The sequence below is a fragment of the Mobula hypostoma genome, chromosome 5 (genome assembly GCF_963921235.1).
Source record: "Mobula hypostoma chromosome 5, sMobHyp1.1, whole genome shotgun sequence".
Lineage (NCBI taxonomy): Eukaryota > Metazoa > Chordata > Chondrichthyes > Myliobatiformes > Myliobatidae > Mobula > Mobula hypostoma.
The window spans coordinates 33792656-33817317 of NC_086101.1; the positions used below are offsets into that span (position 1 = coordinate 33792656).

At 47.7% G+C, this 24662-nt stretch overlaps 1 protein-coding gene across 4 annotated transcripts in view; it reads right to left on the reverse strand.

Moving 5' to 3' along the window:
* The window catches only part of LOC134346743 (collagen alpha-6(IV) chain-like), a 182010-nt gene that overhangs the window by 26300 nt on the left and 131048 nt on the right, over positions 1 to 24662 (reverse strand). For all 4 annotated transcript variants that reach the window (XM_063048336.1, XM_063048335.1, XM_063048337.1 and 1 more), the window contains exons 27-39: positions 22469 to 22534; positions 22277 to 22378; positions 21599 to 21820; positions 13778 to 13939; positions 13448 to 13618; positions 12623 to 12766; positions 8935 to 9060; positions 7583 to 7764; positions 6618 to 6681; positions 5448 to 5522; positions 5258 to 5365; positions 4592 to 4699; positions 3338 to 3409 (exon numbers count right to left, since the gene is read on the reverse strand). In XM_063048336.1, coding sequence (XP_062904406.1) covers positions 3338 to 3409; positions 4592 to 4699; positions 5258 to 5365; positions 5448 to 5522; positions 6618 to 6681; positions 7583 to 7764; positions 8935 to 9060; positions 12623 to 12766; positions 13448 to 13618; positions 13778 to 13939; positions 21599 to 21820; positions 22277 to 22378; positions 22469 to 22534 — 1602 coding nt within the window. The remainder of the gene's footprint in view (positions 1 to 3337; positions 3410 to 4591; positions 4700 to 5257; positions 5366 to 5447; positions 5523 to 6617; positions 6682 to 7582; positions 7765 to 8934; positions 9061 to 12622; positions 12767 to 13447; positions 13619 to 13777; positions 13940 to 21598; positions 21821 to 22276; positions 22379 to 22468; positions 22535 to 24662) is intronic.

The window sequence follows — 24662 nt, forward strand, 5'->3', positions numbered from 1 at the left end:
CCTCCTTACCTCTGTTCTAAAGGGTCACCCCTCAATTTTGAGGCTGTGCCCTCGAGTTCTAGACACCCCCACCACAGGAAACATCCCCTCCACATCCACCCTATCTAGTCCTTTCAACATTCGGTAGGTTTCAGTGTGATCCCCCAATATTCTTCTAAATTCCAGTGAGTACAGGCCCAAAGCTGCCAAACACTCCTCATATGTTAACCCCGGAATTATCCTCATGAAACCCCTCTGGACTCTCCCCAGTGACAACACATCCTTTCTGAGATACGGGGCCCAAAACTGTTGATAATATTTCAAGTGCGGCCTGACCAGTGTCTTTTATAAACATCAGCATTATCTCCTTGCCTGTATATTCTCTTCCTCTTGAAATTAATGTCAAAATTCCATTTTAATCTTTACCACAAACTCAACCTGTAAATTAATCTTCTGTGAGTCTGGCACAAGGACTCCTAAGTCCCTCTGCCCCTCTGATGTTTGAACCTTCTCCCCATTTAGATAATGGTCTGCACTATTGTTCCTTTTACCAAAATGCATTATTAGACATTTCCCAACACTGTGTTCCATCTGCCTCTTTTTTGCTCATTCTTCTAATTTGTCTAAGTCCTGCTGTAATCACATTGCTTCCTCAACACTACCTACCCCTCCATCTATCTTCATATCATCCGCAAACTTTGCCACAAAGCCATCAATTCTATTATCTAAGTCATTGACAAACAATGTGAAAAGTAGTGGTCCCATTACTGACCCCTGAGGAACACCACTAGTCACTGGCAGCCAAACAGAAAAGGCCCCTTTTACTCCCACTCACTGCCTCCTGCCTGTCAGCCATTCCTCTATCCATGCCAGTATCTTTTCTGTAATACCATAGGATTTTATTTTGTTAAGCAATCTCATGTGTGGCACCCTATCAAACGCCTTCTGAAAATCCAAGGAAATGACATCCACTGCCTCTCCTTTGTCCACCCTGCTTGTTACTTCCTTGAAGAACTCTAACAGATTTGTCAGGCAAAATTTCCCTTGACAGAAACCATGCTGACTTTGACTTATTTTATCATTAGCCTCCAAGTACCCCGAAACCTCATCCTTAATAATGGACTCCAACACTTTCCCAACCACTGAGGTTAGGCGAACTGACCTTTAATTTCCTTTCTTCTGCTTTCCTCCCTGTTTAAAGAGTGGATTGACATTTGCAATTTTCTATTCCTCTGGGACCAAGCCAGAATCAAGTGATTCTTGAAAGATCATGACCAATGCATCCATTATCTCTTCAGCGACCTCTCTCAGGACTCTGGGATGTAGCCCATCTGACAAGGTGACTTATCCACCTTAAGACCATTCAGCATGCCTAGCACTTTTTCCTTTGTAATAGCAATGACACTCACTCCTGCTCCCTGACACTCACGGATCTCTGGCACACTGCTATTGTCTTCCACAATGAAGACTGATGAAGTACTTATTAAGTTCATCCGCCATTTCTTTGTCCCTCATTACTACCTCACCAGCATCATTTTCCAGTGGTCCAATATTAACTCTCACCTCCCCTTTACTCTTTATATAACTGCTTTATATTATTGGCTAATCTTCCCTCATTTTTCATCTTTTCCCTTCTAAAGTTGCCTTTTGATGGATCTTAAAAACTTCCCAATCACCCATCTTCCCAACCATTTTTGCTATATTAAATGCCCTTCCCTTGGCTTTTATGCAGTCCTTAATTTCCCTTGTCAGCCAGGGTTGCCTACCCCTGCCATTCGAAAACAACTTCTTCTGTGGGACAGATCTATCCTGCACCTTGTGAACTATTCCCAGAAACTTCAACCATTTGTTCTGTCGTTGTCCCTGCCAGTCTCCTCCTGCAATCCACCTGGGCAAGCTCCTCTCTCGTGCCTCTGTAATTCCCTTTCTATGTCCCTCCATGTGACAATGGACACTAAGGTCATCATTGGCAGCAGAGGAGGGAAACACTCAGATTTCCGGACACTGATGAGGAGTCGGAAGGAAAACCGAGTTTTCAGCACACGAGTCAGGAGAGTCAGGAGGTTGCTGGAGAAGTCCAGGGATGAGGGAACTCAATGCTGTGAGGACGCTGGGGCCAGTCGCCACAGAAGAGGAGATTTAATGGTGGCATTCATAATTAGGAGAAACAAACAACCTTTTCCAGCACCTTAAACAAACAACCTGCTGGAGGAACTCAACAGGCTGAGCAGCATCTGAGGGAGGAAAGGAATGGGTGGCGTTCTGAGTCAAAAGCCTGCATCAGGACTGAGAGGGGGAGATGGACAGTGGGGAGGGTCATTGAGACAGGAGCCCGAGGTGACCGGTGGGCTGAGGAGGGACGCCAGTGGCCAATACGACAGCACACCAGTTTGTGAGTGTTGGAAAATCCAGGGGAGATGCCAGCAGGGTTTTTTTTTACACAGAGAGTGGGGGGTGTCTGGGACATGACAGGGGGTGTAGCAGCTGATACAATAGGCTCTTAGGTAGGTAGGTGGATGTCAGGAAAGTGGAGGATTATGGCTCTGTTGGTGTGGGCATATGGCCAAGTGGTTAAGGCATTGGACTAGCTACCTGAAGGTCGTGAGTTCGAGTCCCAGCCAAGGCAACATCTGTTGTGTGCTTGAACAAGGCACTCAATCACACATTGCTCTGCGATGACACCGGTGCCAAGTTGTATGGGTCCTAATGCCCTTCCCTGGGACAATATTGGTGTCGAGGAGAGGGGAGACTTGCAGCATGGGCAACTGCTGGTCTTCATATAACCTTGCCCAGACCTGCGCCCTGGAGAGTGAAGACTTTCCAGGCGCAGATCCATGGTCTTGCAAGACTAACGGATGCCTTTATGGCTGTGTAGGAGGTAAGGGTTAGAGTGATTGTGGAGTAGCCTTATACAGGTGCCGGAATGTGTCTGGAATTACTGTAACATAATGTTCTGTGTCTCTGTGTCCCAGGTAAAGCTCAAAGTCAGAAAGGGTTCTGATGGGGTGAATAAAGAGCAAGTTCCTGGGGCTTGGGGTGGGGAGGGGTGAACCAGAGGACATGAAGTGACAGAGGTGGGCAGGAGAGGAGGCAAATGTTTTCACACAGCATGGGGGGTAGCTCTGCATCTTTGATGCAAATGCAGGGTAGGGAGCTAAGAGGAAACTTTCCCCAAGCCAGCACAGGAACTATGGGCTGAATGGCCTTCTGTGGTCCTCCTTCGTTGACGGTACTCCAGCCTGGGTCACTGAGTGACTGGACAGATGGCTGGCAATAACAGGGGAGATTTTTGGCTGAAGTGCACATTCATCCACAGCCCTGCTGATGGAAAAACGATTCACCAAAACACTTGCCGTACCTGGAGACCCCACGAAGCCTTTCGATCCCTTTAACCCGTCTAAACCCGGCAAACCGTCAGGGCCCCTGAAACCTGTTGGCAAATTCAAAATGAAACGGGTTAACACTTTACCGCGGAGTCCCGACTCTCACCGGAGGGGCAGAAACCTCAGTGAAGTTCATGGCTCAGAGTCCTGGTGGAGTCACACAGTGCGGAAACAAACCCTTCGGCCTCTCGGCCCGTGCTGACCGGACGTCATGGGGCGGGAGGATTCACCGTTTCAAAATAAGGGTTTGGCAATCAGGAGAGGAAATTCATCCGGCCGTAAGGCTGTAAATCTTTGGGATTCTCTCTCCTAGAGAGAAATGACCAATTTAAAGATTAGCTTTCTTTGTCAAAACAGACAGTGAATTGCACCATTTTGTATCAGATCAAATCGGCTATACTCTAGGCAGGGATCAAGAGACTTATTGAGGGGACCTGGGTTAGTGCAGGGAAGAGGTGCTGAAGGAGCCTCCATTGCAGTGTCGCGGTTAACACAACACTACCACAGCTCGGGGCGTTACGGATTCCAGCGCCAACCCGAGGGAGTTTACACATTGTCTCCGCGGGTTTCCTCCGGGTGCTCCGGTTTCCTCCCACAGTCCAAAGACGTACCAGTGAGCAGGTTAATTGGTCATTATAAATTGTCCTGTGATTCGGCTAGGGTCACATGGGTGGCTCACTGGGTCGTGCGGCCTACTGGGTCGGAAGGGCCTGTTCTGCACTGTATCCCTAAATAAATAAACAAACCAACCAATAAATAAGTAAATAGATAGATAGATAGATAAATGAATGAGTTTTGGAGAGTGGAGCAGGTGTGACAGGAAAATTGGACTCTTCCTATTCCTTCTGCCCGGTGTGCCTATGGGTCTTTTCTCCAGAGGAGGCAGCGGAGGTGCTGCTGGATTTAACTGCCAGGCTTGTTTTCACTACTGTTGGTCTGAGTGAGGGCTGAGGCCCAGTGCTCCCCAGTTACACGTTGCCCGTTCAGTGGCCCCCGCCCTCCCAGCCAGAAACGGCTCTTCCAAAGGAGGCTCCAGACCAGGTGCAGAGCTCCACAGAATTCACCCGGGCCCTGGTCCCTGGTCCCTGATTTCTGGGTATCCACCCTGGGGAGAGCAGCCCACGGACACCACCCAACGGTTATCTCCTCAGCGCGCTGATGTCTGGATTCCTGTCATCCTGTCAAAGGCAAAGGATTTGTCAGTCACCGCCACGCGCCGTCACTTGTACCTTTGGTGCCTCGGAATCCTGGGAATCCCGGAAATCCTGGAGGGCCGGATGATCCTTTCGGACCCTGCCACCCTGGGCCACCCGGCGAGCCCGGAGATCCGGGAGAGCCTGTGGATCAGAGAGCATACGTCAGCGCCGGCTTCTGGGGATTACGGGGGAGCGACCGGAATGGGGTGTCGAGAGCAGTACTGATGCAGTGTCACGTTCCCCCATCACTGTCCGCATCCACCTGAGTTCCCTCGCCACCCCGTCAGCCCACGGGGACAGCTCAGTGGTACAACTGGCTTGGCCAGCACTGCGAGTGGGGAGGTGGCCCAGGGGTCAGAGAGGGGACTGATCATTAACCTGGTGCCACAGTGGGAAGCATTTACCGTTCCTGAGAGAACAGCTCTCCAGACCTTGCCAACAGCAGCTTCACTCTATGGAGAAGCCTTCATGTAGAGAGAGCCCGGAGGGGCCAGTGGCAGGCAGTAGCTCTGCACATCATGGTGGTTAAACAGTATCTGTGGATGTTTACTCCAGGACTAAGGGTCACTCCCCAGGCAGAGGTCACAGCCCTGGCAGCAAGTTACTGCTCATTTTGTACTGACAGAGGACTGTGTGACGCAGTGGAGCGTGTATCACTGGGTGACCCAGTGGCCTCAGCCGCTCCAGCAGGACACGTACCCTGTCTTCCTTGGAAGCCAGCATCACCATACACCCCCTTCATTCCCTCGATGCCGGTCTCTCCGCTTTTCCCGGCTTCCCCTTGGGGACCTGCCTGTCCGGATTTGCCTGTAACAGAGCAGAGTGTCAGTACGTGGGCCGGGCCAGCCGTTCTGCTGGTGTGCACTTCTCCAGGCATTGGGCTGCTTACCTTTGACCCCTGGTGACCCTGTTTCACCCTTGTACCCAGGCAGTCCGCTTATGCTCATCGTGTCTCCCACATCACCTGGAAGTGATAACAACATCTGTTACTGCAGCACAACATCTGTATTCACACTATGACCCAACTCAGATATCTGTATTCCCACAGTTACTGAACAGAAACATCTGTATTCCCACAGTTACTGAACAGAAACATCTGCCAGTCTCAGTTACCGAACAGAAACATCTGCCAATCCCAGTTACCGAACAGAAATATCTGTATTCATACTGTTATTGAACAGAAATATCTGTACTCACACTGTTATTGAACAGAAACGTCTGCATTCCCATAGTTACTGAACAGAAACATCTGTTTTCCCCAATACGGAACAGAAACATCTGCATTCCCACAGCCACTGAACAGAAACATCTGTATTCCCACTGTTATTGAACAGAAACATCTGTATTCCCGTTACTGAACACAAATATGTTTTCCCACTGTTATCGAACAGAAATATCTGTATTCCCACAGTCACTGAACAGAAACATCTGTATTCCTATTACTGAACAGAAATATGTTTTCCCACTTTTATTGAACAGAAATATCTGTATTCCCACAGTCACTGAACAGAAACATCTGTATTGCCACTGTCACCAAGCCGAAAACATCTGTATACGCACTGTTACTGAACACAAACATCTGTATTTTCACTATTACCAAAAACAAACATCTGTATTCCCACTGTTATCAAACAACATCTGGCAACTGCACTGGCCTGCAGCCAGTGGTAGACCACAGAGTGACAAGTACACACCCCACACTACTGTTCCATCTACTCTGTCCACCATCTGGCTCAGCCCAGGTAACATTTGTTATGATGAGGTGAGGCCAGTTAGCCCTTCCATCACCTTCCACCTTGTTCTGCCTCACCCCAATTTTCAAAAAGTGAAGCCCCTCAAATTCGGCTTTGAACCTCCCAACTGACTCCTGGCTTTGGGTGGGTAATCCAAATTCCCAGGTCAGCTTCCTCCATCTGCTGGATCAAACCATTCAAGCCGATCACCCAATGACCCTACCCAACACCGAGTGAGTTGTTCAGCAGATTCAATCCTCCTCTCAGTCTTGGTGGAGAGGGTCCCACGTATCCCTGTGGCACATCATTTTCCTTGTCACTCTCACCTTTAGGTCCGGTGGCTCCAGGCTCTCCCAGGGTTCCAGGTAATCCGGGGACACCCACAAAACCCTGGAAAACAAAGAGAGGACATGAGAAAGTCTCCCCCACCTCCAGCTCTGAAGCCAGGAGCTGAACCCATGGTAACGACCTGCCAGTCAGGGTCATTGCCCGGTGAGGTAATTACATCAGATTTCATCCCACTGTGATTAATAACAGGAACTTGTTCATCTGCTGTGGGTTGGAGATTGTGCACGGACCAGCACTGTCAGGAGTATTCCTGACTCGGTACTGGCCCTGAGTCCCAAGACACCTCCCATCCCCAGGCAGATGAGACCTAAAGCACAGCCTTCCTAACCGAGGGTGGAAAGACTGGGATTGTTTTCTGCTGAACGATGGGAACTGAGGGATACCTCAAAGCCAAATTCAAGATAAATTTATTATCAAAGTACACATATGTCACCATATACAACCTCGAGATTATTTTGTTTTTTGCGGGCACTTGCCATGGAGTTGAGTAGAATGAGTGAGGATCTCACTGAAACCTACCAAATATTGAAAGATCTGGATAGGGTGGATTTGGAGAGGATGTTTTCTATAGTGGGGGCGTCTAGGACCAGAGGGCACAGCCTCAGAATAGAGGGACGTCCATCTGAAACAGGGAAGCAGAGGGTGGTGAATTTGTGGAATTCATTGCCAAGTCATTGGCATATTTCAAACAGAATTTGATAGGTTCTTGGTCAGTGAGGGTGTCAAAGGTTATGAGGAGAAGGCTGGAGAACAGGGTTTAGAGGGATAATAGATCAGACATGATGGAATGGTGGTGTAGACTCGATAGGCCAAATAGCCTAATATTGCTCCGATAACTTGTGGTCTTTTAGCACATGCCCTCTAATCCAGACAGCATCCTAGTGAAGCTCCTCTGCTCTCTCCACAGTCTCCATACCCTCAGAGTGGCTCCTGCCACACTCACCTTCTCACCCGGCATCCCAGGAAAGCCACTGATACCCGGAGGGCCTGGGATCCCCGGCATTCCTTTACTTCCAGGTTCTCCCGGTAATCCTGGTAATCCTGGCTTGCCTTTCTGTTGTCCTGGAGTTCCGGGAAAACCAGGTCTTCCTCCTTGGCCTGGGTAACCAGGCATTCCTTTACTCCCTGATGGAGAGGAGGAGAAGGACACAGATTGGCCAACAACAACACAGCTGCACTCCTATAACCACCTTCACTTGGAGGAGCCTCGCAGAGCGATTGACAGGAGCATTAACAAATGTTTGAAATTCCTTGAAGTGAACCATCAGTACCACCCTCCCACAGAGTTACCGTCCCTCAGTACCACCCTTCCACAGTGTGACCCTCCTTCAGTACCACCCTCCCACAGTTGTGACCCTTCCTCAGTACCACCCCTTCCCACAGTGTGACCCTCCCTCAGTACCACTCCTTCCCACAGTGTGACCCTCCCTCAGTAACACCCTTCCCACAGTGTGACCCTCCCTCAGTACCATCCTCCCACAGTGTGACACTCCCTCAGTACCACCCCTCCCACAGTATGACCCTCCCTCAGTACTACCCTCCCACACTATGAACCCCCCTCAGTACCACCTCTCCTACACTGTGACCCTCCCTCAGTACCACCCATCCCACCGTGTGACCCTCCCTCAGTACCACCCCCCACAGTGTGACCCTCCCTCAGTATCACCCCTCCCACAGTGTGACCCTCCTTCAGTACTGCCCCTCCTACATGTGTCCCTCCCTCAATACAACCCCTTGCACAGTGTCCCTCCCTCAGTGCCACCCCTCCCACAGTATGCCCCTCCCATAATGGAGTGCTTTCCTCTGCTTTGTTGAGTCCAGACATGGTCACCCCATTGCCCCCATTGTGGAACCTGAATCAGATCACATGGTAAATCAGAGCTCCGTCTCCTGTCTGCACAGAAACAGTATTTTAGGCTGAGAGGCTTGGATGCGAGTTAATATGGTTCAGACTTTTATTTTTATTTATTGAAATGCCGCGTGGAATTGGCCTTTCTGGTCCTTCGAGCTGTGCTGCCCAGCAACCCCCCAATTTAATCCTAGCCTGTTTACAATGACCAATTAACCTACCAACCAATATGTCTTTGGATGTGGGAGGAAGGCCACGCGGTCACGGGGAGAACGTACAAATTCCTCGCAGGCAGCAGCAGGAATTGAACCCGTGTCACTGGTCCTGTAAACCACTGTGCTACTGTGCCTGCCCCAATGGAACAAACCCATATACACACGCACCCCGCCTCCCCCAAACAATGGAAAGCAGTTACTGTGGTTGTCGTATTTCGAAAAATGGTGTACCTCTGGGGCCAGTGAATCCAGGTCCTCCAGAGAAACCAGACTCGCCCTTGTCCCCCTTCACTCTCTTCATCATGTGTGGTTCGATGGGTGGGGGTGGGCCAGGGGGACCCCTGTCTCCTCTGTCACCTGTGGTCATCGAGAAAACACCATCAGCTCCCACTTGGCAAAGCCCCTTTGTCAAGGCCATTGGAACAGGTACGTAAAAGTTCAAACTAGTAGCCAGTTTATTACCATCACGTGTACAGTGAAAACTTTGCTTTATGTGCTTTTCTTACAGATCACCTCACAATAGAGCACATTTCAGCAGTACAGGGTAAAACACTAACAAGGATCATCTGCTACGGAGAGAGTGCAGTGCAGGTAGACAATAACATGCAAGGTCATAGTGAATTAGGTGGTGTGGTCAACCACCCATCCCACTGTACTATTGAACTCTTCAATAAGCTCGTATCGGCAGCATGGGAACCGTCCTTCAGCCTGGTGGGACGTGCTCTCAGGCTTTTGCACCTTCTGCCCGACGGGAGAGGGGAGAAGAGAGAACGTCTGGGATGGGAGGGATCTTTGATTTTGCAGGCTGCGTTACTGAGGTGGGGAGAAGCATAGATGAAGTCCGTGGGGGAGGCCGATGTGCTCTGCTGTGACCAATCCTGCAATTTTTTGTGATTATGGACCAGGCCAGATAGGATACTCTTGATGGTGCATCGATAGAAATTATTATTTTGCTCTTATTTTCCATCCCTAATTGCCCTCGAGGAGATGGGCTGAGCTACTGTCTGCGGCAGCCCTTCCGGAGAAGTGGTATTGTGAAGGTGGGGGGGAGGTGGGAGGAGGGGTTTCCAGGATTTAGACCCAGTGACAGTGAAGGAACAGTTCAGTGTGCACCTTGAGGGGAATCTGCAGGTGATGGTGGACCCCTGCTCCTGCAGTCCCTGACCTCGTAACGGAAGTCATGATTAGGAGATGCTGTACTGCCGTCTAGACAAACGTGGGCAGTAAATGGAGCAGCGTGATGAGTGATGGGGTGGTTGAGCACTGAGGGTTTGCTGGTGGATTCAGAGACTCAAGCCCATTGTGTGGACCTGGACTCCCGGACACAACAGAGTAGTGAGGGAGGTGGGCTTACACACCCCTCTGATGAGCACCATTGTGTGCTGTAGGTTTGCAAACTTAGTTCAGTCAGCTCCTTGTGGACACTCCCTGGTGCTGCTGGACACACCAATGAGACCATGAGACGATAGGACAGAGAAGCAGAGTTAGGCCATTTGGCCCGTCGAGTCTGCCCCGTCATTCAATCATGGCTGATCTTTTTCTCCCCCCTCAGCCCCACTCACCACCTTCTCCCCATAACCTTTGATGCCATATCCAACCAGGAATTGATCAAGCTCTGCCTTAAATACACCCAATGGCCTGGCCTCTACAGCTGCCTGTGATAATAAATTCCATTAATTCACCACCATCTGATTCCACCATCCTCTGTGTCTGTTCTAAATAGACGCCCTTCTATCCTGAGGCTGTGGCCTCTCGTCCTAGACTCCCCCACCACGGGAAACATCCTTTCCAAATCTACTCTATCTAGGCCTTTCAACATTCAAAAGGTTTCAATGAGATCCCCCCCTCATCCTTCTAAATTCCAGCAAGTATAGACCCAGAGCCATCAAACATTCCTCATATGACAACCCTTCCATTACTGAAATCATCCTCATGGACCTCCTTTGAACCGTCACATCTTTTCATAGATAAGGAGCCCAAAAATGTTCACAATACTCAAGGTGAGGCCTCACCAGTGCCTTATAAAGCCACAGCATCACATCCCTTCTCTTGTATTCCAGACTTCCTGCATTTTCCTTCCTCGCTACCAACTCTAATTGCAAGTTCTGCACAAGGACTCCTAAGTCCTTTTGTATCTCAGATTTTTGGGTTTTCTCCCTGATTAGAAAATAGTCTGCATAGTTATTTCTACTACCAAAGTGCATAACCATACATTTTTCAACATTGATTTGCCACTCTCTTGCCCATTCTCCTAATTGGTTTAAGTCCTTCAGCCTACCTGCCCTTCCAATAATCTTTGTATCACCTGCAAACTTCGCAACGAAGCAATCTATTCTATCATCTAAATCACTGATATACAGCATAAAAGAAAGCGGTCCCAATGCTGACCCTTGTGGAACACCACTAGTCATTGGTAGCCAACCAGAAAAGGATCCTTTTATTCCCATTCAATGCCTCCTACTTATCAGCCAATGCTCTAACCATGCCAGTAACTTTCCTATAATACCATGGGCTCTTAACTTGGTAAGCAGCCTCATGTGTGGCACCTTGTCAAAGGCCTTCTGAAAGTCCAAATATAGAACATTCTCTGCATCCCGTTTATCTATCCTACGTGCAATCTCCTCAAAGAATTCCAACAGGTTTGTCAGGCAAGATTTTCCTTTAAGGAAACCAATATGATTTTGTTCTATCTTGTCCTGTGTCACCAAGTACTCCATAACCTCTTCCTTAACAATTTACTTCAACATCTTCACAACCACTGAGGTCAGGCTAACTGGTCTATAATTTCCTTTCTGCTACCTTCCTCCTTTCTTAAAGAGTAGAGTGATATTTGCAATTTTCTAGTCCTTTCCATGCCGAGTCCAACGATTTTTGAAAGATCATTACTAATGCCTCCACAATCTCTACTGCTACCTCTTTCAGAACCCGAGAGTGTAGTTCATCTAGGTGACTTATGTACCCTTAGGTCTTTCAGCTTTTTGAGCACCTTCTCCCTTGTAATAGTAACTGCACTCACTTCTCTTCCCTCACACCCTTCAACATCTGACGTATTGCAAGTGTCTTCCACAGTGAAGACTGATGCAAAATACTTTAGTTCATCTGCCATCTTCTTGGCCCCCATTATTATTTCTCCAGCCTCATTTTCTAGTGATCCTATAACCACTTTCACCTCTCCTATTTTTTACATACACCACTTGAAAAAGCTTTCACTATCCACTTCGATAATGTTTGCTGGCTTGTAGTCGTATTTCATCTTTTCCTTCCTCATGATTTGGGTGTTCTCTGTGGGGTTTTAAAAGCTTTCCAATCCTCTGTCTTCCCACTAATTTTTACTTTGATGTATGCCCTCTCTTTTGCTTTTACATTAGCTTTGACTTCCGTTGTCAGCCCCAGTTGTGCTATTTTGCCATTTGACTATTTCTTTTATTTTTGGAATACATCTGTCCTGCACCTTCCTCATTTTTCCTAGAAACTCACACCATTGCTGCTCTGCTGTGATCCCTGCCAGCATCTCCTTCCAATTTACCTTGGCCAACTCCTCTTTCATACCACTGTAATTTCCTTTACTCCACTGAAATGCTTTACTTTCTCCCTACCAAATTTCATGTTGAACTCAATCATATTGTGATCACTGCCTCCTAAAAGTTTTTTTTACCTTCAGCTCCCTAATCACCTTTGGTTCATTGCATAACACCCAATCCAATACAGTTGATCCCCTAGTAGGCTCAACGACAAACTGCACTAAAAAGCTCATTCTCCTGGGATCCATTTCCAACCTGATTTTCCCAATCGACCTGCACTGCTACGACACCCACGGCTGCTGCCTGGACCATCCAATGACGTAGGGAGATGGTTCACAGGGTGCTGTGGGGTCACTGATAGGCAGTGGTGTGGGGCAGCTTATGGGTCAGTAACTCACCTTTCAGTCCTTTCAGTCCTCGGAATCCTGCAATTCCTTTGTTTCCAGGAAATCCACCTTCGCCCTTCCCGCCCCTGCTTCCAGGTTGACCTCTGAAGCCACTGGCACCAGGAAAGCCCATGATTCCCGGTGAACCTTTCGCACCTGAAGGGATGAACGGACAGGGTGAGTCAGAAGAGATGGAGCAGCAAGTAGCCAGGGACAAAGGACATTGGGGCTGCAGTGCATGGCAACCCCACAGGGGACATGGTCACCACCCGTCTCCCTTCCTTCCACACAGTCTCGCCCTGACCATTCAGGTGCTCACCCGGGGGGGTTCTAAACACATGGTGAGAATCTCTGGTGCTACTACCCCATCGGGCGGTGTGTCCCGATCCAACCACCCTCGGGGAAAAGCATTCCTCAGATTCCGCCTGATTTGACCATCATCTTTATCGCCAATCACCCAGACCCACTGAGGGAAACAAACCCAGCCTGTCATAGGACAAAGCAGCCTACCGTACACACCCACCTGTTGTGTCAGAGAGTCATAGAAAAGTACAGCACAGAAACAGGCCCTTCAGCCCATCTAGTCCATGCTGAACCACTTAAACTGCCTGCTCCCATTGACCTGCTCTGGGACCATATCCCTCCATACCCCTACCATCCATGTACCTATCCAAACTTCTCTTCAATGTTGAAAGCGAGCTCGCATGCACCAGTTACACTGGCAGCTCGTTCCACACAACCCTCTCAGTGTCCGTCACGGACGACAGTTTGGGGAACGTCATATGTACCCTCTCCACCGCAGTCACATGCTACCAGCCATACCACACACACACTCACCCTTCAGCCCATCGAGTCCTGGCAGCCCATCTACACCATATGGAGCACTCGGCCCGGGAAAGCCTTGGTCTCCGGGGGGACCTATCTCACCAGGAACACCAGGTAGTCCTTTCATCCCAGATGGACCAGGGGGACCTAGATCTCCACGGCTTCCTTTCTGACCCTGTTGACCTGCGGGCAGAAAACTGGTCAGAAATGGGCTGAGGGGGCGGGGGGGGGGGGGGGAAGGGAGGGGTTGTGAGGTGGTGTGATGGGGTGGTGGGAGTGAGGGGGTGCCCATGGCAGGGACCAGGTTCTGGTTGAACCTCCCAGTGCGGGCTGAGGACTCACCCATGAATCCAGGTAGCCCTGGCACTCCCTGTAACCCTGGCTGTCCTGGCTGTCCAATGGTACCAGGAGGCCCCTTTTCTCCGGGGAATCCTGCAGGTCCGGGTGCTCCAGGCTGCCCTTGCTCCCCTTTGGGACCCGGTGCTCCCTGCCCTCCATCCGTTCCTGAGGAAGATAAACAAAATGGTTACATCATGATCTGGCATGGCAACTTCAACATGCAGCAAGGCGAGAAGTTGCCGAGAGACTGGACATCATGGGCACATTCCTCCCAGCATCAGTTGCATCAACTGGAGACGCTGCCCCAGGAAGGCAACATCCACTAACAGAGATCCCCAGCATCCGGGCCATGCAGTCTTCTCACAGCTACCATCGGGAAGGAGATACCGAAGCCTGAAGTACCACACCACGAGGGTCAGGAACAGCTACTTCTCTTCAACCATTTGGCTCTTCAACTAACTGGCACAATATTATCCCAGTGTAGGACACTTTGCGCATCAATGGATTTTGTTTTTTTTTCTGTGTTCTTTCCTGAAAAAAAATTGTTTATAAGTTATGTACAAGTAAGTTTTTCCATTGCACCTTAGCCCGCTGGTGGTGTAGTGGTATCAGCAACGGATTTTGAGGCGAGTGGTCCAGGGTTCAAATCCAGTCGGCGCCTTGCACACTTTCCATTTGTGCTGGCTGAGCATTAAGCTAGCAACTTTGCCTCATAAAAACAGACAAATGCTAAGGAAACGGCAAAAAATGCCGTCTGAAGCACCACAAGGCAGGAAAAGGAACAACACCAACAACATACAGATGATAATAAACTTTGTCTGACTTTGAGAAAGCTCATTCTGTGAACATTGGAGCAGTGGGTTAGTCTGTCCCACACTGTTCAGTCCATATAGCGGAGGTTCACGAGGTTAATTTCCTGGATGGCGGGACTGTCATGCGTTGAAAGATTGGAGCAACTGGGCTTGTATACACTGGAATTTAGAAGGATGAGAGGGGATCTGATTGAAACATATAAGATTATTAAGGGATTGGACACGCTAGAGGCAGGAAACATGTTCCCGATGTTGGGGGAGTCCAGAATCAGAGGCCACAATTTGAGAATAAGGGGTAGACCATTTAGAACGGAGCTGAGGAAAAACTTTTTCACCCAGAGGGTTGTAGATCTGTGGAATGCTCTGCCTCGGAAGGCAGTGGAGGCCAATTCTCTGGATGCTTTCAAGAAAGAGTTAGATAGAGCTCTTAATGATAGAGGAGTCAAAGGATATGGGGAGAAAGCAGGAACTGGGTACTGATTGTGGATGATCAGCCATGATCACTGTGAATGGTGGTGCTGGCTCAAAGGGCCAAATGGCCTACTCCTGCACCTATTGTCTATTCCACACTAGCCAGTCTGCCCTACACTAGTCAGTCACACGTGCATCTGCCCTTGAAGTGATCAGCCTTTTGGCTCCCTTCCACTTTCTCCAATCTCACGGGCACCCGCAAGGTCCCCAGCTATGTCTGCCTTTTCCTTGGCTACGTGGAACAGGTCATGTTCCAAGCCTTCCTGGTAAAGCCCCCCAATTCTTTCTGCGCTACATTGACAACTGCATTGGTACTGCTTCACGCAATCATGCAGAGATCGTCAGTTTCAACAACTTTCCTCCAATTTCTACCCTGCCTTTTCTCCACTTCTGACACCTCTCTCCCCTTTCTCGACCTCTCTTTCCATCTCTGGAGACATGCTGTCTACTGATATCTTTTATTGACCTACCAGCTGCCACAGTTATCTTGACTGTACCTCTTACCACCCTGCCTCCTGTGAAAATGCCATTCCCTTGTCTCAATTCTTTCATCCCTGCTTCATCTGTTCCCAGGATGAGACTTTTCTTTCCAGAACATTAGAGATGTCCTCCTTCTTGCTCAGCCAGTGATGATGCCCTCATCCATATCTCCTCCATTTCCCAGACATCTGCCCTCACCCCATCTATCCGCCACAGGGAAAGAGTTCCTCTTGTTCACACGTAGACATGAGCACCTAGGCATGAGCCTTGACGATCCAGCACATCTTTCTCCACAACTACTGCCATCTTCAATTGGATCCTGAAACACATCTTTACCAACTCTCCGCATGCCCCCCAGCTTTCTGCAGGGACCGTGCTCTCTGTGATTCCATTGATCATTCATCCCTCCCCACTAATCTTCCTCATGGCATATATCCCTGCAAGCAGAAGTACTCCACCTGCTCATTCACCCCCTCCCTCAACTCCATTCAGAGCCTTAATCTGTCCTTCCAAGCGAGACAACACTTCACCTGCAAACCTGTTGTAGGTATCTACTGTATCCAGTGCTTCCTATCCAGACTTCTCCGCACTGATGAGAACCGATGTAGACTGGGCGTCTGCTTTGTTGAGTCTTTTCGCTCCTTCTGCAAACAGCAGGATTTCCCCGTGGCCAACTATTTTAATTCCATCCCCATTCTGACTGTCACAAAAACTGTGGGTCAACTGTCTAAGAAAAATAACAAGATGGCTTGAGTCACAAAAATAGATTGAGGTGCTTTTATTTACAAAAGTAGTGGGGGAAAACAAAAACTTGGACGTCCACATCAAAACAATAAAAAAATGAAAAAAAATACTACATATATATACACATACAGCTTGCAATTGTCACCTGTCAGGTTAACAGCCACCTTCAGACTAAACACAAAAAAAAATCCCAAAGCTTGTCTGTCTGTGTCTTGTTTTACGGCGGTTGGCATCCAGCTTAATGGTGCATTACCGCCACCCTCTGCTCCAGAATGTGCACTAGACATACATTCTAAATCCCTTCACCCAATCTCACACACACACCCTAACCTATACTCTATCCGCCCATCTTTGGCCATCCTAGCACCCTATTCCTGTTTATCCGTCATATCCTATAAAAAACCCCTGTACCCCTTAAGAAAGCTAAAAATACCCGGACCTGTGCTCTCTCACCCATGCCCAGCAACCCTTTTAATGTGAACTCCTGCACTCCCAATTCCCTTAGTTTAATTCTCATCATCTCTCTCTGTATCCCATACTTCCTGCAACACAAAACTACATGTTCTACTGACTCCTCTTCCTGACATTCCTCACACAATCCTGTCTGGTGTTTCCCTATCATTTTCAATGTTTTGTTTAATGCACAATGCCCCAGCCCTAACCTAGTCCACACAATTTCCTCTCTTCTGTATCCACTACCTACCCTAGTACCTGCAACACTCTTTTGTATTTGATATAAATGCCTCCCTTTCCCCTCCCTGTCCCATCTTTCTTGCCACATTTGGTTGACTTTTCCCAGATTACACACTTAACCTCTGCTTTACTGATACTAATGTGCATGTCCACATTTTCTTTCTTTAACGCCCTCTTTGCCAACTCATCCACCCTCTCATTCCCCTTCACGCCTACATGTGCTGGAACCCATAGAAATTTTACCTGACCTCCCTGATTTGCAATTCTTGCAACTAACTGAAGGACTTCATAAAGTACATCTTGCCAACTGTTTGTGTGAAAAGACCTTAAATTGGCTAGAACTGAGGATGAATCTGAACATATCAATGCTTTGACTTGTCTGGCTTTCTGCACCCATTGCAACGCAACCAACACTGCCAGCATCTCCACTGTAAACTCCCCTAACTTATTAAACCCAAAGCCTTGGTAACCCAAGGTTTATAACTGCTAAGCCCCTCCCCCTAGACCAACCAAAAGCTAATTAACTCAATTATCTTCCATTTCACACAATCTGAAACTCTACTGCCAGTTCTCACAATAAACACATATACCTCATTATAGGATTCACCATTTCCCGATTAAATAACTTAAATAAACCCCAAAACGTTACCACAAGATGAGTAATTAGGTAACATAACCCTTGACCCAACTAAAGATGGTATCCTCCACCATCGGCACACCTGTGCAGGTTGCTGCCGCCTCTATATGAGACAGCTCCATGCAGCAGCTCTGTTTCAGACCCAGTCACTATTACTGCTGGGGATGAGTGTTTTACCGAGTGTGCCATGTGCCGTCCGTAATCAGTGACGGGCCTTCACCACACTGACCTATCAGTCCATGGCCTCCTCTACTGCCACAGTGAAGCCACTCTCAGGTTAGAGGAGCAACACTTCATATTTCACCTGGGTAGCCTCCAACCGGATAGCATGAACATTGATTTCTCTAACTCCCAGTAATTTTCCCCCTGTCTTTCCCTCTTCTTTCATTCCCCACTCTGGATCACCTCTTCTCTTCTCCTTACCTGCCCATCACTTCCCCCTGGTGCCTCTCCTTCTTCCCTTTCTCCCACGGTCCACTCTCCTCTCCAGCCCTTTATTTTTCCCACCCACTTACTTTATCTACTTTCGCACACTGGCTGTTTGTCAGTCTTTACTTATGCATAATTTGCATAAATTATATCGCATTTCTTTATTTTCCTGGAGATGCCTGAAAAAGTTAATCTCCAGACATTACACGGTGACATTTACATCCTTTGATGATAAATTTGACTTTAGCTTTGATGAAATGCCTGCAAGTAAGGGGATCTGAGGGAAGTATATGGTAACATACGAGACAAACTTTGATAATAAATTATAATTTAACTTTGACTTTGATGAAGAAAATAAAAGCTTCAGAGATGCCAGGAAATGAGGCAGGTTGGGTAAAACATTTATTGGAAAGTAACTCTGGCATATTCTCATGAAAAGACTTCCTTCCAGCGAAGTCCCAACTCTGAACCATCATTCCTGCCACCTTCAGCCCATCACACTACTTGACCTTGTACTGCCGATCCGTGGCCTTTAAAATACCAGCTCCCACATAACTACAGTCAAAGGATGGGTTCGTCCCGTTTACAGATCCCCTGCACACTAATTGGCCCCCTTGACACGATCTACTGTAATATCACAGATACAGAAAGCACAGACACAGCCCTTCGGCCCATCTTGTGCATGCTGACCATGGTGTCTATCTACATTAAACCCATTTGCCTAAATTAGGTACACTTTAGGAGCGAAATATACCAGTTGAGTAGAGTCGCAACAACAACCTTGCACTCAAAGTTAGCAAGATCAAAGACCCGATTGTGGACTTCAGGAAGGGTAAGACGAGGGAACACCACCAATCCTCACAGACGTATCAAATGTTGAGAAAGTGAGCAATTTCAAGTTCCCGGGTGTCAATATCTCTGAGAACTTAACCCAGATACAACATACTGATGCAGCTATAAAGAAGGCAAGACAGTGGCTACGTTTCATTAGGACTTTGAGGAGATTTTGGCTTGTCAACTAAAACACTCAAAAATCTCTACATATGTACTGTGGAGAGCATTCTGACTGGCTGCATCACCCTCTGGTATTGGGGGGTGGGGGGCTACTACACAAGATCAAAATAAGTTGCAGAAACTTGTAAAATTAGTCAGCTCTACCATGGGTACCAGCCTCCGTAGTATCCAAGACATCTTCAAGTTGTGATGCCTTAGGAAGGCAGTGTCCATCTTTAAAAATCCCCACCACCCAGGACACGATCTCTTCCCGCTGTTACCATTGGGAAGGAGGGACAGAAGCTTGATAACACACACTCAGCGATTCAGGAACAGCTTCTTCCCCTCTGCCATCTGATTCCTAAATGGATCCAGGAGCACTACCTCAATATTTTTTTGTTTCTGTTTTTTTTTTTGCACAACTTATTTTAACTTAGCTATTTAATAGACATATCTATACTTACTGTAATTCAGTTCTTTCCTCGACATTTGTTTATCATGTATTTCATTGCACTGCTGCCATAAAGTTAACAAATTTCACAACATATGCCATTGATAATTAATCTGATTCTGATTTCTCTACAGGGTACTCGGAGGGAGGACACACTCGAAATAAACTTAAAAAGAATAAATGTAACCATCCCGCTTGAAGCCATCCTGCTCTGAAAGATAGAACATAGAACACCACAGCACAGTACAGGCCCCTCAGCCCACAATGATTTAATCTACTCAATCTAACCCTTCCTTCCTCCATGACCCTCGGCTTTTCTATCATCCATGTGCCCCTAATATATCTAGCACTACCACCAGCCCGAGCAGTGCATGCCACACTCTGTGTAAAGAACTTACCTCTGACATCTCCTATCAGCTTAAAATTATGTCCCCTGCTGTTAGACATTTCCACCCTTGGTAAAAGCCTCTGGCTATCCACTCTGTCTATGCCTCTTATCATCTTATACACTTCTATCAAGTCACCTCTCATCCTCCTTCACTCTAAAGAGAAAAGCCCTAGCTTACTAAAGATATCCTCATAAGACATGCTCTCTAATCCAGGCAGCATCCCGGTAAATCTCCTCTGCACCTTCTCTAAAGCCTCTACATGTCTTCTGTAAAGAGGCGACCACAATTGAGCACAATATTCCAAGTGTGGTCTAACCAGTTTTTATGGAGCTGCAACGTTACCAAGCGGCTCTTGAACTTAGTTCCCCAGCTAATGAAAGCCATCACACCGTACCATTTCTTAGCACTTTATTACGGTTCAGAGTAAACTCACCAAGCTGCTATGAGCTGCTCTTTTAGATTTAAATTCCTTTTTAATCTTGTCCTTTTTGGGGAGAGAGTTCAAATATTTAGGTTATTCCCATGATGCATTATCACATCTCAGCTAGAACTACCAGGTTTGACAATCCCATGTAGATGGAGAATTGCTGTGTTTTGCAAACAACTTTTAGTGTCATGTTATTCATCTGACAGACAAAGAAGACCACATTCTATTTGCAATCTTTATATATTCTGTCTATGATTTCCTACAATGTTCAGTGATGCAGAAGCAGAGTTGACATCCAGCATCTCCCAACACTATTCAGGGAAGACATCAGTGCTGCTCAAATCTTAACCAATTACTGAAAGCTGTCAACAGGAATTCTGCAGATGCTGGAAATTCAAGCAACACACATCAAAATTGCTGGTAAACGCAGCAGGCCAGGCAGCATCTCTAGGAGGAGGTACAGTCGACATTTCAGGCTGAGACCCTTTGTCCTGACGAAGGGTCTCGGCCTGAAAAGTCGACTATACCTCCTCCTAGAGATGCTGCCTGGCCTGCTGTGTTTACCAGCAATTTTGATGTGTGTTACTGAAAGCCATCTTTGCTTTCGGGGCCAATTTCAATCATCTCTGTCTTTAAATTTAACATTAAGAGAACACAGGTTTATTGGTGCACAACAGTCTATTTTTATATTAAAATAATCTGCTAACAGAGTATTTTGAATCATAGCAGAATCTGAGTGGAATTGACAGGGTACGTACTAAGATGCCTTTTCCTCTCCATAGAGAGATCATAGTTTCAAGATAAAGGGAGCACTGGGGTGAGAAGAAATGTCTTCATTAGAGGCTGGTGAAGTTTTGGACAGGGCTGAGGCCAGTGGTTTTCTGAGCATCGAGGAGAACAGGGGATCTGGGGATTTGGAGAGCAACTCAAGCATGAACTTACTGAATAGCGGGGCAGGCTTGAGAAGATGGCTGATGAACTCTTTGATGGTTTCACTAAAATGCTGAACACTGTTGAAAACACTGAATACAGAGTCAATGTTTCGAGCCGAGATCTTTCATCAGGACTGACGATGGGTCTCAGCCTGAAGCACTATTCCTTTCCGTACATGCTTCCTTGTGAGCTGAGTTCATCCACCACTTTACGTGTGTTACTCTGGATTTCCAGCATCTTGTGTTTCCGATTAGCTCCCCTAAACCTTCTGTGCTTACAGGAAGCCTCTCCAATTGCCACTTCCCCTACCCTTCTCTGGAACCGGTGTTAGGGTCCCACAGCTGTGGGATGAGCCCACTCCTTACCTGGGAATCCGATCTTGCCTTCATCTCCAGGAATTCCCTTCACTCCGGGCTGCCCCTGGGGTCCGGGCTCTCCTGGAAACCCAGGCTCTGCTCCGATCACGTCCCCATGCCAGCCCTTCAGCCCAGGTTGACCCTGACCTCCAGGCCGACCCTTCGGCCCTTCTCGCCCTGGCAGGCCCGCCACGCCGGGCTCCCCCTTCTTGCCTCGCGGCCCGACGAATCCTGCAAGAGGGAGAGAGAAGCTGACCATTGGTTCTCGTGTGAGCACGCAGGGATGGTCTCCGGAAGGGATATCAGACAGCTGGGGCTGACCTGGGGGTGGAGGGAGAGGGGGAGACAGGGGCATGTGGCACATTGGGACGGGGAAAACTGCGGTCAGAGGCATGGCTACCCTTTGGGATAGGTGCCAGAACCAGAGAGGGGAAATGACCATCATGTTCACACTGATCAGCGGTCAGAGAAGGGTGAACCACCACCTCACTATAGGACAGAGGGGGGCCATTCAGTCCACTAAGGTTGTGCTGGAATCATTGGCAGCCTTGTGCTACACCACAGATGACCGTGTCTGCCCCTCCACTGACCAGACTCTGACTTGCACGCCATCTCCACAGTCATGGGGGGGGGGGGCGGGCGGTGAAGGGTCTTCCTTATGGCGGAAAAACTTCCCTTATGGATTACCTTCTGGGCCTGGAATTCCTGGTCCTGGGGCTCCGATGTATCCTTTCCGCCCTGGAAATCCTCGCCTGGATATTCCTGGCAATCCTTGCTGACCCTTTTCACCTGGAATGGGACAGTTGTTTTGAAGTAAGGTGTCCACAGAACACAAGGTTTAGTGGTGCCCATAGGGCAGATCAATACACCTGGCCATACCTGTCTCTCCAGGTACTCCTGGTGCTCCCGGCGCTCCTGGTTGTCCTGGGATCCCACAACCAACACCTGGGAAGATTGTAACAGTCAGAGGCCTAGCAAATCTCCATCAATAAATAATTCTAGTTAAACTCCAAACTTAACCATCTCACAGGCTTCATCTTGCTCACCATTCATATGCGCTGATCACTCACGCAAGACCAGATCCTGCATGGACTCTGTCTACACTTCCTACTGTGACGGGGTCCTGAATTACCCCTATGAAGAGGTACAGTCGATGTTTTGGGCCGAGACCCTGGGTCTCGGCCCGAAACGTCACCTGTACCTCTTCCTAGAGATGCTGCCTGCCTGCTGCGTTCACCAGCAACTTTGATGTGTGGTGCTTGAAATTCCAGCATCTGCAGATTTCCTCATGTATACCCCTATGAACTGTGCTTTTGAAAAGAGAGAGAGAGAGGTGCCCAACACAAACACCTTGTTAAAAAGAGAGAGCAAGGCGAAGACTGCTCATAGCATGTTTATACTTTCTACAAGGATGCTGCCTGCTTGGAAATTCTTAAAGAGAGAGAGGGGTTGAGCTGTTTGATGGACAGCTAGTATTCAGCGCGGTGAGATAAATAGAAGGTCAGATGATAGACCTGCAGACACATGGTTTTGGACACTGAATAAGCTTTGTTGTGCCCACGGAAAAGGTGGGTTTTGGAGGATCGATCAGGCGGATCGATCAGTGGCTCTCGCATTGTGAAAAGGGCGTGACCGGTGGGGAGTTATTTGTGTGTCCAACCCTCGCCTGGGTTGATAATTCCACCACAGAAGAATGGTCACCTTTGTTGAGGTCACAGTCGGTGACTTCAAAAGGATTTTGGAGGACAATGGGAAGATCGACAGCGTCAGCTCACATGAAGACTCAAATCTCTCCCTCTCTCTCTCTCTCTCCATCACTACTCAACTCAATACCATGAACTGAACTGAACTTTACTCATCATCGTAAGACTATCTGTTTACCCCTAGACTTGAAGAAGCTTGGTTTTCACATATTTCCACACTTACTTATATATAACCATTGCTGACCTGTTTGATTTATCTGCATTTACATTACTGTATTGCATAGTTACTAGTAAATTCCATTAGTTAATAGCAATACTGGAGTCCAAAGTGTTTTCCATCTCTGCTGGATCTTTAACCCGTCACGGGGTACGTGACACTACTGCCTCGGTAAAGAAGCAAGCATAAGCAAAGAGTTCACCCACCCCTGATGTTTCTCTTCCCCAGCCCCCCACCCACTGGGCTGTTGAAAAAAAAGTCTGAAGACACATACCATCAGGCTCAGGGTCAGATTCTAACCCAATGTAATCAGACTCTTGAATGGATCTCTTGTACAATAAGATGGACTCTTAACCTCACAATCTATCTTGTTATGATCTTGCACTCTGTTTACCCATGTTGCACGTTTTTTGGTAATTTTTATACTTTATTCTGCATTGTTATTTCTTTACTCTAACTCCATTCACTGTGTAATGATCAGATCTGTAGAAACGATATGCAAAATAAGCTTTTCATGACCATAATAATAATTTATAAGATACAAAAGCCTGAAAGCACCTACCACCACTAGTCCCAAGGGTAGTTCTATCCCGTTGTTATCTGACTACTGAATGGATCTCTCACACAATAATGATGGACCTCTGATCTCCCAAACTATCTCGTTATGGCCTTGCACTTTACCGTCTACCTGTACGGGACTTTCTCTGCAACTGTAACACTTCATTCCGCATTCTGTTATTGTTTTTAATAAAAGCATAGACTATTTCCTAAATGGAAAGAAAATCCAAAAATTGGAGGCACAAAGGAGTCCTGGTGCAGGATTCCCTATCGGTTAATTTGCAGGTTGAGTCGGCGGTGAGGAAGGCAACTGCAATGTTAGCATTCATTTCGAGAAGACGAGAATATAAAAAACAAGGATACAATGTTATAAGGCACTGGTGAGGCCTCACTTGGAGCACTGTGAACAGGATCTGGGCCCCTTATCTAAAAAAGGATGTGCTGACATAGGAGAGGTTCCAGAGGAAGTTCATGAGAACGATTCCAGGAATGTTAATGTATGAAGGCATTTGATGGCCCTGGGTCTGTATTTGTTGGAATTTAGAAGCATGGGGGGGGGGGGGGAGGCGGGAGGAGCTCATTGAAACCTATCGAA